The sequence below is a fragment of the Uranotaenia lowii genome, chromosome 2 (assembly GCF_029784155.1).
Source record: "Uranotaenia lowii strain MFRU-FL chromosome 2, ASM2978415v1, whole genome shotgun sequence".
Lineage (NCBI taxonomy): Eukaryota > Metazoa > Arthropoda > Insecta > Diptera > Culicidae > Uranotaenia > Uranotaenia lowii.
In genome coordinates, this window is record NC_073692.1 from 365,531,177 (window position 1) to 365,549,440 (window position 18,264).

The 18,264-nt window shown below is 33.2% G+C and overlaps 1 protein-coding gene across 3 annotated transcripts in view; it reads right to left on the minus strand.

Annotated features, from left to right (window-relative positions):
- LOC129749673 (protein sax-3-like) overlaps nucleotides 1-18,264 on the minus strand; it is an 839,575-nt gene that overhangs the window by 570,646 nt on the left and 250,665 nt on the right. For all 3 annotated transcript variants that reach the window (XM_055744711.1, XM_055744709.1, XM_055744710.1), the window contains exon 3: nucleotides 3,366-4,215. In XM_055744711.1, coding sequence (XP_055600686.1) covers nucleotides 3,366-3,429 — 64 coding nt within the window. In that variant the 5' untranslated portion in view covers nucleotides 3,430-4,215. The remainder of the gene's footprint in view (nucleotides 1-3,365; nucleotides 4,216-18,264) is intronic.

Here is an 18,264-nt window from a genome sequence, read left to right on the forward strand (position 1 = left end):
ATTAATTTCTTTCAACTCCACTTCCATTCACTACCTGACACTTCCACACCGAGTCACCATCTTTACAAGGCCAAACACCTTCGGTAAAGCACTGGCAATTTGCCTAAACAACATATTTTTGCGGGGAATGCCATTTTTCTTCCACCGATACCGATACTTTCACCGGCTATTGTACCACATTACTATATTTTCATTTCACTCCCCAACAATTCGGCAATGTTTTAAAACTTTCGAGCCCCTTTTAGATACTTAACATGCAACCAAGCAAGCAGCGCGAACGAAAAGCGAACCGAACCGAATGGCGTCTCATGTGCAACTCCTGGATAAAAACGTCAAGTGCTATAAAAATCGATTTTTGTGAAATGTTCTTTTCGACAATGAATTCAATGCTGAAAAGTAGCACTTTTCAATAATGCTTCCAATGTCGAAATAATCACTTTACAACATTGAATATCACAAGAGTATTTATTTCTGTAACACTCACATGAGAAAAATGTTCAAAATATTAGTGATGCTTTTATTATAGTTCGTAAAGGTCAAAGGTTTATCTCAGAAAAGTTTGTTTCCTTTACCCTCAGCTTTGGAAATTAATTGGAATTCAAATCCCAAGCATAATGCAATTTTGATTCACAACAGTGCCTATTTTTTTACTTTCATGATTTCATCAAAGATTATGACTGTCGAAAGAATGTTTCAGAGGATTGTTTCTTTAAGTGAGTTCATTTTTTATCAAATTGTACTAAAACAAATGATTTTCATTGATAATTGTTTAATATTGAAAACCTATTTGGCGTGTACAAAAAAATTCAGACACTTTATAAAAAACACTCAATTTTTCCAAAACTAACAACAAACAATCAACATTTTGTACCTACTATGAATAAATCACAAAATACCAAAAGTATACACAAGAGTGCCCAAAATGACCAAACTTTTGAAAAAGTTATGCGTTGCAGACTAAAATTGATCCTAGGCCTATTTCAAGGTTCCATGCTAAATTTTAGACAAATGGTGAGACTAGAAAAGGCCACTCAACGAGCCTGAAGTTTGTATGGGATTTTGAGACATTTTGATCGGAAAAGACATGAAAACCCAATTTTTCATTTATAACATTGGTCACATTTACACGGTTCTTCATGAAGCATAAGTTACGAAAAATATCTCATTTGAAAACCGCATTTAGATTTGAGTTAGGATAAATAAAAAAAGTTATAAAACTTCAAAAATGGACTAACGTTTTTTTTATCACTTTTAATGAGGCGTCAAAATGTTTGATCGCTCGGACACGAACACTCAATTTGAAATGCATGCCATTTTGTCAAATAATGACCGATTTCAACGGTTTTTAGTTCGTTTTATTGAAAAATCTTTGATTTTTCTTAAATATTTGGTTGTGGATAGTATTCACATGTATGTTTGGGGAGTAGTTAAAGCGAAATTGTAGGGGAGAGTAAGATTACTTGCTTCATTTTCCCTGTTTTCATCATATCTTTTAGCTTAGAGGTCACCAATTTTTTCCAAAGAAAAGTTCTCAGAAGTTCAGTTTCAGGATTATAAACAGCTATTGTTAAATGAAAAAAAATATCTTGAGGAAGTTTTTTGATAGTTTTCTAATAAAATGCCTAACCATAGGGCCTAAGAATCATGTTTTTCAGTACTTTTTCGGTTGTAGTTTTAACACATTTCAGCCATTTTTCCGAATTTGGAAATTTTCCAGGACTGACTCATATCTACATTTCCACCATAAATAAAGTTCTTGTTAAAATCGTTTCACAAATAACTGAGATTTTTTTTATTTTTGAAGCATGCTCGGAAGCTGTAAAAATTCTTTCGAAACGGAATGAGTTTATCAAGTAAACATTTATAAAAATAAACACAATTAGATAACACTGTTTATCAAGAAGCAATAAAATGATATTATTCTTCATTGTCAATTCAGAAAAGAAGCAACAGCTAAGAGAATCTAAAAAGGTTAAAAAACTTTAATTGGACCTATTTTTCTGAAAAAATAATTGGTTGGGAACATCTGAAACCCTTAGCTATGAATCAGTTTAAAAATGTTTTCAAATTTAGGGACAAAAATCTTTATTTGTGAAATTTCCCATACGAATGTGGGGCAGTCTAGTGTTCACTCAATTTTATCACGCTTGAAAAAAAAAAACACTTTTTTAAATTGTTTATTCACCGAGTCAACTGATATGCGAGTTATCATTTAAGTAATGATGGTGGTTTGTCAACTGTGTGATTTGTCCAAAAAATGTTTCTTCGAGAAATTAACGTGACAATAGAAAATCAAAAAATATGGTCAAAATTGGATGTAGTCCGTTTGCTTAGAACTTATTTAAAGAAAAATAGTTTAAGAACCTAATGAAACCCATTTTGGAGTTCATGAACGTAGTGTTAGTGACAAACCAATCCAAAAAACACCGATTTGCACTAGAAAATTATGAACAAAAATAGACATCTCTTATGTATTTTTTTCCGGAAAATCAAATGAATGCTGTTTGAGCCATCAAACGCTTTGGAAAATCAAGTTATGGCTGATTTTACTCTTAATTTCCCTATAGTTTGCAATTAATTAAAAAAACGCATTCTCGACTTGAAAATTTTGAACCAAATGAGACTAATCTTGTGTAGTGTCGTTTGGTAGGTTAATAATTTTCCTAATAAGTATTTAAGTTATAATTTTTAAATGTTTTCTTTTTTTACTCGACCAACTTAAATGAAAATTTAAAAAAACTTTACGTTAAATGTTCATCAATTTCGTGCTTCTTCATTTCGGTTACCATTGCTTAAAAGTTTTCTTCGTAGTATGTGACATGACAAAATCCAGGAAAATGTTGATTTAAATAGGCTTCAGAGAAAAACAATTCAGAAATATGTTGGTAGTCTCAATGTGAATTGGAGGAATAACAAAGATTGATTCTGAAAATTCTAACTTTTCACAATCGGAGAAAAAACATCTACTAGCAAATGAAGGAAAAAATTTCATTAAATTTCAATCAGAACCAGATTGAATTCCTCGAAAGTCAATAAAAAATTGCCCTGGAATTAGCTGGAACTTGCTGCGAGGATGTGTGGGTGGGCAGAATTTTCATCTTCCAGACTTTTTGGAAAAACTGTGGGCGCTTTGTCCAATCGATTCTTTCATCAAACGACGCTGCACTGCAGCATGGAATAAGTTTGAAATGTTAAACAAAATCTGGGAAACTTTTTCCGCCATCGCTGTGTGTTGATTTAGACATTGGCCAAAACTTTTTCAGTGAAATTTCTTCTTAGACTGAGATTTATTTACTTGCAAATGATTTTTTTTTTCAACACAAGAAAATAGGGACAACCAATTGTTTAAGAGGAAAAGAACTTACCTTTTGAAACCCAGACAGTGGCAAAGAGGACAACCGCCAATACCATAAATTGATAATCCTTCATTCTGCTGATTTGATTGCTGATTGCTGCTTCTGCTACTTAATCACAATTTTCCACAGAAAACGACTCCACCAACAAGCTTGTTAGTGATCGTCGTTAGATCTCTTCTCTTCCCTTATCTCAATCAGGACTTCACGCCACCGCTTATTTCCAAGAGCAGTCGGGAACCTTCATTATCACCTTCCGGACACAACAAGTGGTCTCTTCAACAACTTTTGCTGCTTCTGCTTTTGCTTCAATAAGACAACGAACGATGCAAGGAAGCTATCAATTTTTCCGGCACCCAATAATCGACACGTTCGCCTTTTGGGATTCTTAATTCTAGCTTTTTCACCTAATTATCGGCACTTTTTTGCTGCTCTCATTTTTGCTGGGAATCTTGGCCAACGGCCAAACCGAACTTCACAATTTTTCCCCTGCCAACTCCTTTATGGCACACTAACACCTAAACACACACAAACAAATCGAAACCCTGGAACTCCGGATAGTCGTTGAACTATATTCTCAGGCCATATACGATTAAGTTTTGTCGTTTGGTTTTGAGAAAAGCTGACGGAAAGACGTTCGTGTCGTCTCCGATTTTGGTGGACAGCAAACTTGCGCTAATAATAACACAATGAGATGAGATTTAGATAATGATCATGTTTTCCCACATATTAACTGGTGTCGGATGACTATTTTTTTTTGCTTCTTATTTGTGTCTCTGTTTATGCTGCCGTGTGAATGCTGCCGAAGATCTTCTACGATGTGAAAACGATAGGAAAAGGTGCTGCCATGGTGGATTCTGGTCTGTGAATTAGAAAGAAAAGGGAAAAATAATGTTAGTTTCATTCATTTCTGGGTAATTAAGATTTGTTAAAAATTGTTTATCATTCAACACAGGAAAATATTTATTTTAAATTTTAATCCGTTCAAAATATTATTTTGGTTGTGGAAGGGAAACACTTGGACATATCGAAGGTTTGAGGAAAACAATGTTGACGGACAACATACAAGTAGATACATGGCGACCGTCAGAAAATTTTACATTGAACCACAAACCAGTACAAACCAATATAATCAGGAAGATCATGAATTTTCCGCTGAAAAAGCGAAAAGGAATTATTTTTTTTACGGTCGCCATTTAAAAGTATGGTGTAAAAATTCAAATGTTAACTCTATTTCAGCGTAGCTCCTGTAAACTTCCTGATTACATTCGTGCTACGATGATGATCATTCTAATAACTGTGACACAATGAAAAACTTTTTGACGGTCGCCATATATGTACTTCAAAACCATCAAAATTGTATTCCACAGATGATGTTTACGTCAAAAGCGTAAAACAAAATAAGAGTTTTTAGCTACATCTTTAATAAATAGACTAACATTGTAAAAAATTGGTGCCTAATAAATTTTATTCCAGCCAAAGCTGTTTGCTATTCAAAACACCCGTACGGGCAAAACAAATGACAACAATGTTACCGACAAGTCGTAAACATTGTAGGAGCAAAACGGGAGGGGGAAGCAAGCAACTAATTGAATCGAATGCTCCAGACCCTGGCCGCCGCCGATTAGAGGTGGGAAAGTCTAGAGAGAAAATGCGGGCCATCAACACGGGCAAATGCAAAACCAGTCAGCTGGTGCCAAATAAAAGACACGGTCCCAATTTAATTGGATCCCGGCACCTCGACGAATACTACCGGAGGAATTGGATGCCGGCTTGGTTGTAAATCGTTGACCTCCACTTAATTATGCATGCAACGTGGCATTCGTTAACACATATGCACGGGAAGGGTGTTACAAATTTTAAAACTTTTGAAATCCCTTGAAATTTGCTAGATGAAAAAACTGGATACAAGTATAGAAAATAGCTTGGAAATCCTTCAAAATCCAAAATTGTAAACCGAAAATATAAATTACACTTACAAATCCATAATCGAGGTAGAAACTCTATAAAAAACTTAAAAAACAACCACCTTTAATTTTTCACAAACATGTTGCTTCCTCTCTTAACGAGATTGCTTTTTGATAAAAATGTAAGCTTCTTTTGAATATCCTTCCTTTCCTTTATCAACCCTGACTCTACAATGTCTAAAAAGGCAGTTTAAAGATTTTTTTTCCTTGCAAAAGAAGCCATCAATTCTGGAACCGAGCATCTTTTTCGAGGTTCAAAGTTGAGTCGAAGTCGAACTCGGTCGAACGAAACGAGAGGCTTTTTAAGATGGAAGTGGGAAGAGAAGGAAAGAAATGTATGGGGGTGGCACCCCCATTAAAAAGAAATATATTCCGGCAATTAAAATTAGGACGGTATATCCTTGGCGCATCCTTAACGGGGCAATATTTCAGAGCTGGCCTAAAGGTGTAGGGAATAAGTTGTTATTGGAGAAAAAAACGGTTTCTTCACTAAACCTAGCAGAAATATCTGGGAAAAAGCTGCTTGGAGGCAACATCTAATGTTGGAAAGATTAACAACTTGATTAGTAGCTGTAAAAGCCAGCTTATAAATCGTTACCTGGAGGAGAACATTAATTTGGAACAGAGGTATATTTTTTAGAGACAAAATTCAAATTCAAGAAATTGACTCAGTTTCAGCGTTTTTTCAACCAAATAAAATCAAAGATTTTACTTTTCATAGATTTGTGAGCTGATGATCAAAAATTTTCCAATGAATCCAGCTCTTATAGTAAATAATTGAAAAGAGTTTTTTTTAAAGAAATAAAAACGTGTAGCTAGATATTCCATGTATGTATTTTCTTAAAATTTGCTAAATTATCTCCGGTTCTACGAGTTCTAACCATTTGAAGAAATTAAAATTAAAGGAAATTTGACCAACTCGAAAAGGACTATCTTGAATTTTTTGTAATAATATGCTGACAAAAACCTACTTCTTGATACTCCATCAAACTTGAAATCACAAAAATCATAAGCATGAGCACAATAAAAACATTTGTGTTCTTCAAATAATAAAAATTGTTTTAAAAACTGTCAGTTTTTTTTCTAAGAAAAAAAAATCATTTTTGTCATTTTTGTAATTTTTTTGTCATTTTTTTTCATTATTGTTAGGTTTGAGTCATTTTTTTAATTTTTATCATTTGTGTAATTTTTGTCATTTTTGTCATTTTTGTCATTTTTGTCATTTTTGTCATTTTTGTCATTTTTGTCATTTTTGTCATTTTTGTCATTTTTGTCATTTTTGTCATTTTTGTCATTTTTGTCATTTTTGTCATTTTTGTCATTTTTGTCATTTTTGTCATTTTTGTCATTTTTGTCATTTTTGTCATTTTTGTCATTTTTGTCATTTTTGTCATTTTTGTCATTTTTGTCATTTTTGTCATTTTTGTCATTTTTGTCATTTTTGTCATTTTTGTCATTTTTGTCATTTTTGTCATTTTTGTCATTTTTGTCATTTTTGTCATTTTTGTCATTTTTGTCATTTTTGTCATTTTTGTCATTTTTGTCATTTTTGTCATTTTTGTCATTTTTGTCATTTTTGTCATTTTTGTCATTTTTGTCATTTTTGTCATTTTTGTCATTTTTGTCATTTTTGCCATTTTTGTCATTTTTGTCATTTTTGTCATTTTTGTCATTTTTTTCATTTTTGTCATTTTTGTCATTTTTGTCATTTTTGTCATTTTTGTCATTTTTGTCATTTTTGTCATTTTTGTCATTTTTGTCATTTTTGTCATTTTTGTCATTTTTGTCATTTTTGTCATTTTTGTCATTTTTGTCATTTTTGTCATTTTTGTCATTTTTGTCATTTTTGTCATTTTTGTCATTTTTGTCATTTTTGTCATTTTTGTCATTTTTGTCATTTTTGTCATTTTTGTCATTTTTGTCATTTTTGTCATTTTTGTTATTTTTGTCATTTTTGTCATTTTTGTCATTTTTGTCATTTTTGTCATTTTTGTCATTTTTGTCATTTTTGTCATTTTTGTCATTTTTGTCATTTTTGTCATTTTTGTCATTTTTGTCATTTTTGTCATTTTTGTCATTTTTGTCATTTTTGTCATTTTTGTCATTTTTGTCATTTTTGTCATTTTTGTCATTTTTGTCATTTTTGTCATTTTTGTCATTTTTGTCATTTTTGTCATTTTTGTCATTTTTGTCATTTTTGTCATTTTTGTCATTTTTGTCATTTTTGTCATTTTTGTCATTTTTGTCATTTTTGTCATTTTTGTCATTTTTGTCATTTTTGTCATTTTTGTCATTTTTGTCATTTTTGTCATTTTTGTCATTTTTGTCATTTTTGTCATTTTTGTCATTTTTGTCATTTTTGTCATTTTTGTCATTTTTGTCATTTTTGTCATTTTTGTCATTTTTGTCATTTTTGTCATTTTTGTCATTTTTGTCATTTTTGTCATTTTTGTCATTTTTGTCATTTTTGTCATTTTTGTCATTTTTGTCATTTTTGTCATTTTTGTCATTTTTGTCATTTTTGTCATTTTTGTCATTTTTGTCATTTTTGTCATTTTTGTCATTTTTGTCATTTTTGTCATTTTTGTCATTTTTGTCATTTTTGTCATTTTTGTCATTTTTGTCATTTTTGTCATTTTTGTCATTTTTGTCATTTTTGTCATTTTTGTCATTTTTGTCATTTTTGTCATTTTTGTCATTTTTGTCATTTTTGTCATTTTTGTCATTTTTGTCATTTTTGTCATTTTTGTCATTTTTGTCATTCTTGTCATTTTTGACAATTTTTGTCATTTTTGTCATTTTTGTCATTTTTGTCATTTTGGTCATTTTGGTCATTTTTGTCATTTTTGTCATTTTTGTCATTTTTGTCATTTTTGTCATTTTTGTCATTTTTGTCATTTTTGTCATTTTTGTCATTTTTGTCATTTTTGTCATTTTCGTCATTTTTGTCATTTTTGTCATTTTTGTCATTTTCGTCATTTTTGTCATTTTTGTCATTTTTGTCATTTTTGTCATTTTTGTCATTTTTGTCATTTTTGTCATTTTTGTCATTTTTGTCATTTTTGTCATTTTTGTCATTTTTGTCATTTTTGTCATTTTTGTCATTTTTGTCATTTTTGTCATTTTTGTCATTTTTGTCATTTTTGTCATTTTTGTCATTTTTGTCATTTTTGTCATTTTTGTCATTTTTGTCATTTTTGTCATTTTTGTCATTTTTGTCATTTTTGTCATTTTTGTAATTTTTGTCATTTTTGTCATTTTTGTCATTTTTGTCATTTTTGTCATTTTTGTCATTTTTTTCATTTTTTTCATTTTTGTCATTTTTGTCATTTTTGTCATTTTTGTCATTTTTGTCATTTTTGTCATTTTTTGTCATTTTTGTCATTTTTGTCATTTTTGTCATTTTTGTCATTTTTGTCATTTTTGTCATTTTTGTCATTTTTGTCATTTTTGTCATTTTTGTCATTTTTGTCATTTTTGTCATTTTTGTCATTTTTGTCATTTTTGTCATTTTTGTCATTTTTGTCATTTTTGTCATTTTTGTCATTTTTGTCATTTTTGTCATTTTTGTCATTTTTGTCATTTTTGTCATTTTTGTCATTTTTGTCATTTTTGTCATTTTTGTCATTTTTGTCATTTTTGTCATTTTTGTCATTTTTGTCATTTTTGTCATTTTTGTAATTTTTGTCATTTTTGTCATTTTTGTCATTTTTGTCATTTTTGTCATTTTTGTCATTTTTGTCATTTTTGTCATTTTTGTCATTTTTGTCATTTTTGTCATTTTTGTCATTTTTGTCATTTTTGTAATTTTTGTCATTTTTGTCATTTTTGTCATTTTTGTCATTTTTGTCATTTTTGTCATTTTTGTCATTTTTGTCATTTTTGTCATTTTTGTCATTTTTGTCATTTTTGTCATTTTTGTCATTTTTGTCATTTTTGTCATTTTTGTCATTTTTGTCATTTTTGTCATTTTTGTCATTTTTGTCAATTTTGTCATTTTTGTCATTTTTGTCATTTTTGTCATTTTTGTCATTTTTGTCATTTTTGTCATTTTTGTCATTTTTGTCATTTTTGTCATTTTTGTCATTTTTGTCATTTTTGTCATTTTTGTCATTTTTGTCATTTTTGTCATTTTTGTCATTTTTGTCATTTTTGTCATTTTTGTCATTTTTGTCATTTTTGTCATTTTTGTCATTTTTGTCATTTTTGTCATTTTTGTCATTTTTGTCATTTTTGTCATTTTTGTCATTTTTGTCATTTTTGTCATTTTTGTCATTTTTGTCATTTTTGTCATTTTTGTCATTTTTGTCATTTTTGTCATTTTTGTCATTTTTGTCATTTTTGTCATTTTTGTCATTTTTGTCATTTTTGTCATTTTTGTCATTTTTGTCATTTTTGTCATTTTTGTCATTTTTGTCATTTTTGTCATTTTTGTCATTTTTGTCATTTTTGTCATTTTTGTCATTTTTGTCATTTTTGTCATTTTTGTCATTTTTGTCATTTTTGTCATTTTTGTCATTTTTGTCATTTTTGTCATTTTTGTCATTTTTGTCATTTTTGTCATTTTTGTCATTTTTGTCATTTTTGTCATTTTTGTCATTTTTGTCATTTTTGTCATTTTTGTCATTTTTGTCATTTTTGTCATTTTTGTCATTTTTGTCATTTTTGTCATTTTTGTCATTTTTGTCATTTTTGTCATTTTTGTCATTTTTGTCATTTTTGTCATTTTTGTCATTTTTGTCATTTTTGTCATTTTTGTCATTTTTGTCATTTTTGTCATTTTTGTCATTTTTGTAATTTTTGTCTATTTGTCATTTTTGTCATTTTTGTCATTTTTGTCATTTTTGTAATTTTTGTTATTTTTGTTATTTTTGTCATGTTTGTCATGTTTATCATTTTTGTCATTTTTGTCATTTTTGTCATTTTTGTCATTTTTGTCATTTTTGTCATTTTTGTCATTTTTGTCATTTTTGTCATTTTTGTCATTTTTGTCATTTTTGTCATTTTTGTCATTTTTGTCATTTTTGTCATTTTTGTCATTTTTGTCATTTTTGTCATTTTTGTCATTTTTGTCATTTTTGTCATTTTTGTCATTTTTGTCATTTTTGTCATTTTTGTCATTTTTGTCATTTTTGTCATTTTTGTGATTTTTGTCATTTTTGTCATTTTTGTCATTTTTGTCATTTTTGTCATTTTTGTCATTTTTGTCATTTTTGTCATTTTTGTCATTTTTGTCATTTTTGTCATTTTTGTCATTTTTGTCATTTTTGTCATTTTTGTCATTTTTGTCATTTTTGTCATTTTTGTCATTTTTGTCATTTTTGTCATTTTTGTCATTTTTGTCATTTTTGTCATTTTTGTCATTTTTGTCATTTTTGTCATTTTTGTCATTTTTGTCATTTTTGTCATTTTTGTCATTTTTGTCATTTTTGTCATTTTTGTCATTTTTGTCATTTTTGTCATTTTTGTCATTTTTGTCATTTTTGTCATTTTTGTCATTTTTGTCATTTTTGTCAATTTTGTCATTTTTGTCATTTTTGTCAGTTTTGTCATATTTGTCATTTTTGTCATTTTTGTCATTTTTGTCATTTTAGTTATTTTTATCATTTTTGTTATTTTTGTCATTTTTGTCATTTTAGTCATATTTGCTAGCCAAGCAACGAGCAATTCAGCCAGCCAGTCATCCAGCCAGCATTATCCAGGCAGCCAACTTGCTAGTCCGCCAATTATCCAGCCAGCAAGTCAGCTTACCAGTCAGGTAATCAGCCAACCTGCCAGCCAGACAGTTAGCCTGCCAGCTAGCCAGCCAGCTTTTTAGCCAGATAGCCAGCCAGCCATCCAGCCAGCAGGCAGCCAGCCAGCAAGGCAGCCATCCAGGCAGCCAGCCAGCTAGACAGCTAGCTAGCCAGCCAGTCAGCTAGCCAGTCAGCCAGCCAGTCAGCCAGCCAGCCAGCTAGCCAGCCAGCTAGCCAGCCAGCTAGCCAGCCAGCTAGCCAGCCAGCTAGCCAGCCAGCTAGCCAGCCAGCTAGCCAGCCAGCTAGCCAGCCAGCTAGCCAGCCAGCTAGCCAGCCAGCTAGCCAGCCAGCTAGCCAGCCAGCCAGCTAGCCAGCCAGATTTTAAGCCAGATAGCAAGCCAGCCATCCAGCCATCCAAACAGCAGGCAGCCAACCAGGTAGCCAGCCTGGCAGCAAGCCAGCCAGCTAGCCAGCCAGCTAGCCAACCAGCTAGCCAGCCAGCTAGCCAGCCAGCTAGCCAGCCAGCCAGCTAGCCAGCCAGCTTGCTAGCCAGCTAGCCTTCCAGCTAGCTAGCCTGCTAGCCTGCCAGCTAGCCAGCCAGCTGGCCAGCTATCTAGTCAGCCAGTCAGCCAGCCAGTCAGCCAGCCAGTCAGTCAGCTAGCCAGGAAGCCAGCCAGTCAGTCAGCTAGCCAGCCAGCTAGCAAGCTAGCTAGTCAGCCAGTCAAATGCTATTTAGTGAGTCAGTCAGCTAGTGAGCCAACTTACCATCCAGCCAGCTATCCAGCCAGGCAACCAGCCTGCCAACCAGTCAGTCAGCCAGCCAGGCAGCCAGCCATCCAGCCAGGCAACCAGCCAGCCAGCTAGCCAGCTAGTCAGCCATCCAGCCAGGTAATCAGCCTGTCAGCCAGCCAGCCAGGCAATATCCGGGCGAGACTAGCCAGCCTGTCAAGCAGTCTTTCAGCCAGCCTTTTAGCCAGCCAGTCAATCAGCCAGCAATGCAGCCAGCCAATCAGCCAGCCAGCCAGTCAAGCAGCCAGCCAGTCAGGCAGCCAGCCAGTCAGCAATCCAGCTAGCCAGCCAGCTAGCCAGCCAGCCAGCCAGCCAGCTAGTCAGCCAGCCAGCTAGCCAGCCAGCCAGCTAGCCAGCCAGTCAGCTAGCCAGCCAGTCAGCTAGCCAGCCAGTCAGCTAGCCAGCCAGGCAATATTCAGGCAAGAATAGCCAGTCTGTCAGGCAGTCTTGCAGCCAGCCAGCCATCATCACATGATGTGCACTTATTTAACTTTCATTAGCTCCCGGGATATTGTGGGTATCTTGTGCGCTGTTTTCATTGTGCTCATGCTTAAGTTTGTTTCACTTCCATCGGAAACAAACTGATGTGATGGTTTTGTTTGACTTTCTCATTCTTCAAACGGCGAACGAATGTTGTTTCGGTACCCGGGGATTGTTTTTCTCTAATTAAGCTTAGAAAATCACGACCCAAACTAACTCATGAAGAAAGGCGAGCCCGAAAAACCGTGTCCAAAGATTTCGTCGAGATGATGGATTAATCCCGCAGCCAGCAGCAACTTTAGTTTGTTGTTGAGCTGCTGCTGGTCTCACTCGTGAGAAACTGAGCTTCAATTAGGCGAGGTTAATAACACTAGTTTACAGCATTTTTGAACTCAGTAAACTGAAGGTCATTTCCAATGTAAAATCGGGCGCTGAATCCGAAAATGAAATTCAAAAAAATCTCAGTAGAACCGTTTTTGAGTTATGCTCCAAATATAAAATTTCGAAAAAATTGAAAAAGGTCTTGTACTTAGATTAAAATATCTCGGACGGCATAACAGTAATTTGAAATCCCTCTTTTGCATATTGAAGGTGAATAAGTTATCTATCGATCATCTGAACACTGTTTTTGCGTTTGACCAACAGTATTGTTGATATTAGTGACTTTATGAGAAAAAAAATTATAAAAAACGCATTTTTTTAGAGATAATTTTGTTTTAACGAAAGTTTTAGACTCGATGGTAGCAATTAAAAAATCTGATTTTCTTCTGCGCTTAAATTTCAATTTAAAACAAAGATTTCAAGTGGTTATTTATCAAAATCGGTTGAAAATTGAAGAAGTTATGGCTACTTTACCATAACTGAAATTTTTGGAGTTTTTAATAATTTAACGAACCGCAGTACACTTATCATAGTATAGGAAGAATGGAACATGATAAATCTCACTCGCTCTAAGTCAAAATTATTTATTAGCTTACCAGAAGGTAACATGCCAAGTTTCAGAAAGATGTGACCATAGGGAGGGGTTACTAAAATTTTAAACGTAAATAAAATTTTGAGGTATTTTGCCCGGAAGGAACAAAAAATACTGGTTTTTCATCAATAACTTTTTTCATCACTAGCTGATTGTTTTTTATGGTTGATTTTCTTAAAGCCTAAGTTGAGACAAATATTTCACCCGAAGACTGTAACTCGATTGGATTTGAAACAGAAAAGTTATTGCGGTTCAAAGATTGTATTTTGGTCGAAAATTGTCGTATAAAACGCAATGCGTAAAAAGTACTCATTGCGTATTGGACAAAATTTGCGGCCTTTGAACCGCAATAACTTTTCTGTTTCAAATCCAATCGAGTTACAGTCTTCGGGTGAAATATTTGTCTCAACTTAGGCTTTAAGAAAATCAACCATAAAAAACAATCAGCTAGTGATGAAAAAAGTTATTGATGAAAAACCAGTATTTTTTGTTCCTTCCGGGCAAAATACCTCAAAATTTTATTTACGTTTAAAATTTTAGTAACCCCTCCCTATGGTCACATCTTTCTGAAACTTGGCATGTTACCTTCTGGTAAGCTAATAAATAATTTTGACTTAGAGCGAGTGAGATTTATCATGTTCCATTCTTCCTATACTATGATAAGTGTACTGCGGTTCGTTAAATTATTAAAAACTCCAAAAATTTCAGTTATGGTAAAGTAGCCATAACTTCTTCAATTTTCAACCGATTTTGATAAATAACCACTTGAAATCTTTGTTTTAAATTGATATTCAAGCGCAAAAGAAAATCAGATTTTTTAAATGCTACAATCGAGTCTAAAACTTTTGTTGAAACAAAATTTTCTCTAAAAAAATGCGTTTTTTACAGTTTTTTTTCTCATAAAGTCACTAATATCAACAATACTGTTGGTCAAACGCAAAAACAGTGTTCAGATGATCGATAGATAACTTATTCACCTTCAATATGCAAAAGAGGGATTTCAAATTACTGTTATGCCGTCCGAGATATTTTATTCTTAGTACAAGAACTTTTTTATTTTTTTCGAAATTTCATATTTGGAGCATAACTCAAAAACGGTTCTACTGAGATTTTTTTGAATTTCATTTTTGGATTCAGCGCCCGATTTTACATTAAAAATGTTGGTCAGTTAATCAAGTTCACGATTTTTTTGAAATTTTGTAAACTAGTGTAATTAGAACCAAAGTTCGGAATCAATTTCGTGCCGATTTGGTTGGATATATTACCTAGTTCATGTTCAACCGGGCTGCCCCGCATTCGTGATGAGCGTGCTAATTTAAGTTAACTAGGGTCGATGAAAGCTCTCAAAAAATTTAATTAGTTTGATACCAAGAAAAATAAACGGTGACTTTGTGTTTAACTTATAAAGCATTCCGGCCGGAGAACTTAAAAGTTTCATAATAGTTTTTTTAGAGTTTTAAAAGGCACTTATACATGGTTTAAGTAAAAGATTTTTTATAATACACTGATACTTGCTTACTAAAACTACTAGATTTGTACAGAAACTGGTAGATTGTACAGAAATTATTGCACAAAATTTAAGAAAACATCTTCTAGAAAGGGTAATCGATTTTCTCCTCCACTTTTCCCTTTCTTATTTTCTTCCAAAAAGCAACGCCAACGCCATTTGTTGACAGTTTTGTGCGCTGAGTGCGGTCGTAAATGTCATCCTAAATAATGCGACTCACACTCTCTGCGCCATCTGCTGCTGTAGGTCTGAAGTCTGTAGTATATGACTAAGTGGGCCTTCTCAAGTGCGTCTCATCCGTTTATGTGCCGGATTTCTGCAGCCCACCAACTGAAAGTCTCTCCAAGATGAAGAACCAAGTCTCAGCTTCAGCCGAAAGAGAAAAAGGGGAGGCAATCACACTGTGTGCTTGCGAGAAAGTGTTCACAGTGTAATTGATTTTTAATAAGATTTGTGTGCTTTGGTTATTATCGGCCTCTGGGATTTTCGACAGCCAGAGGAAATTTGAGACCTGCCAAAGCAATTTACGTAATTTGTGAAGTGACAGTAATGGAGTGGCGAAGATAAGATTGCCAAGAAATATCTGCAATATAAGAGACTCTGGTTTATGATTTCCCTTCCCCGAAATTTTTGGATCTCTCGAGTCAGCTGAAAGGGGGAAAATAATTTCGATAATCATTTCTCCAGCTGGTTGGGTACCTTTCAATCCTTTTTCAGAAGAGGTTGATCTCAGCTGATTCCCACTCTCCAGCCAACTTACAACTGAGGCCAAACTAACAAGAATTAAGCGTCAAATTATCCACGTTCAACCGAGAGACCTAATAAAACATCCATTTATGGGACTTTTTAACCCAGCCTTCAAACAGCACTTTACTCAATTGCCATCACGCTCGCTCGCTCGCTCGTTCTTTCGTTTGTTGGTTTCTTGGGTTTGGAACTTTCAGCAAACTCGAAGAAGATGAGCAGCAGTCTTTGGCACTCCAGCAACAGCAATCCTAGTCAGAAGGCAGAAGAACAAATTTTATGAAGTCATAAAATTTAATTTGAGTCTCCTTTCGCGTGTTCGCGCCATCTTATCTACTGCCGATGTGGTCTCTGAGGAAAGAAGGATGGGGTGCTGCCTAAGTATACAAAAAGAGACTCCAATAGAAGCATCTTTTCATACTCTACGGGGCTCTGATCATGGGATCAGAATTCACACGATTTTTTTTTCATCTGTCTACTCCCTCAATCAGGCACATTGCGATAGTGCAAAGGATTTATAAACAGTCTGGTGGTGCGAGTGTTTTAGACAGGGTTTTATCGTCGAAGATAAAAATTGATAAAAGATAGGCGGGATTTGATCCCATATTTTGAGACACCAAGTCTTCCAACATGAACCTTAGAAACACTACTGCATCGCATTTTTTTAATCTTCAATGACTTTATTTTTTTTGATGGTCAAATGGTCAACCGCAGAGTTTTAGCACATCAATCGTCGAAGAGTGAAAAAATGCATTGAATACCTGTATAATAAATACTTAAGCAGGTTTCTAAAGAAGAAGAAAATCAAAACGTCAACTCCATAGTCAAAGTTCATTCAATGATTCCCATCTAAGCGAAGAGAAGCGTTTTTGCAATTATGAAAACCAAATGGTTATACTACTTATTTTAAACATTTCTTACCCTCAGTCGGTTAATTTCCCACACCACGACTCGGGAATATAAAGTAATCACCTCGTTTACAGAGTTCACAGGATACAAAAATAAAAATTTCGTAATCATTAAATTTCAGAAAATGATAAAATTTGAGTTTTTTTTCTCAATTTTTTACATACAAAGAACTTGGTTCACTTGAGTGTAATTATTATTACGTTTCTGTTTTGTGAAACAAATTCAAATGCTAAATCCATGAATTATTTCGTGAGGAAAGGTTTATTTTGTCGAACAAAACAAAAAATGGTTTTCTACAGCTATTTACAATCGAATTTTACAAAAATCGGTCGAAAAATGTCATCATATTGAGAAATTGACTTCATAGCTAGCCACGACTCAAACCTTTTACGAGTATGTATATTGCAGAAGCTTGACTATGACTCATTTTTTTTTAGAAAACGAACACAAACACATACAGGATCTCAATGAAACATGATGTTTCCTCGAAGAGATTCCTTTTTTCTTAACTCTAAGCGTTCATCTTTCGGAGTATGATGGCTAGCATCTTACAAATGCTAAAACCACCAACCCACCGAAAGTGTACTATGTATGCCGTGACCGGGATTCGATCTCACACCCCCTGGCTTAGAAGACTTGAAGGCTGTCCACTAGGCCACGGGCGGCGGCTTTTGATCTATCTACTTAGAAAACTCACGATTAGGTTAGCAAAATATTTCGTGAAGAAGTCCACCTCGTCCAGAGTGGTTTAAAGTTTGATTACTAAATCGTCAAGGAGTTAATTTTTATATTTGATGAACGTTTGGAAATCTTTCTCTTCTTTTCAACTTTTCTCCATTACGATTTGGTGGGATTTGATACTTAGCGCTTTTAAGGAGAAAGTTTATGGAATGAAATGCAGAAAAGATCGTTCAAGTTGCATCGAAATAAACTCTACAGTACCCCAATTGCAAGATAAGAAATATCAAGAATACTCAAAAATCAGTTGTCAAGGAGTCGGAAAAAGTCGTAAAGAGTCGAAAAACAAGGTAGTCAAACTCAAAAAAGAACATATAACCAATTTAAAAAATAATAATTGCACGTTAGTGATTGAACAAATTTCGATTTTCGCATCGTTTAGTTAATTCTTGTCAAAACCAACAAAATCCTTTGAAGCTACAAAAAATAATTCATGTTTAATAAAAAAAAAATCAATGCTATACAAAACCGCATCTCGATAGTTTTCTCTGACATTGCATACACAAATGCTACTCGATATTTTCATTACTTGGCATAATAAACGTGCGATATCCTCCTTAAACTATTTTTACAATTTCTTTGTTTCTATCTTTTGTGGAGAAGAAAAATTCATCCTTACCAGAAATAATGCCTGAAAGGGTTGCCAATGTTTCGGATTTTACAGGAACTTTTTTTTCCATAATTTCAATTAAGATTTTTCGATGTTTTTGTTTGCAAAAACTCAATGATAGCAAAAAATAGGTCTTTCATCCAACAAATTTTAAGTTCGAATTCGTGCCATTCAAGTCACGAATCTTAAAAAAAATGACAAACTATTTGGCTCAATAGTCCAGCATTCTGATGTTTTTTTAAATCCTTACGACCTTAGATCTTTTGATTCACGAGATATGGTAGAAATACAGTCACAGAAATATTCTTGTTTTCTTCTATCTGAGCGAATGAAAAAGGTACTGCATTGTGAAGACAATGCATTTCATGCAGTCCGCGAAAACAATATTTTAAGTTTTTTGTCCATAATCTTATTCACTTATAGGATTTTTTTCTAATTCGTCTTCTTATTAACCCTTTA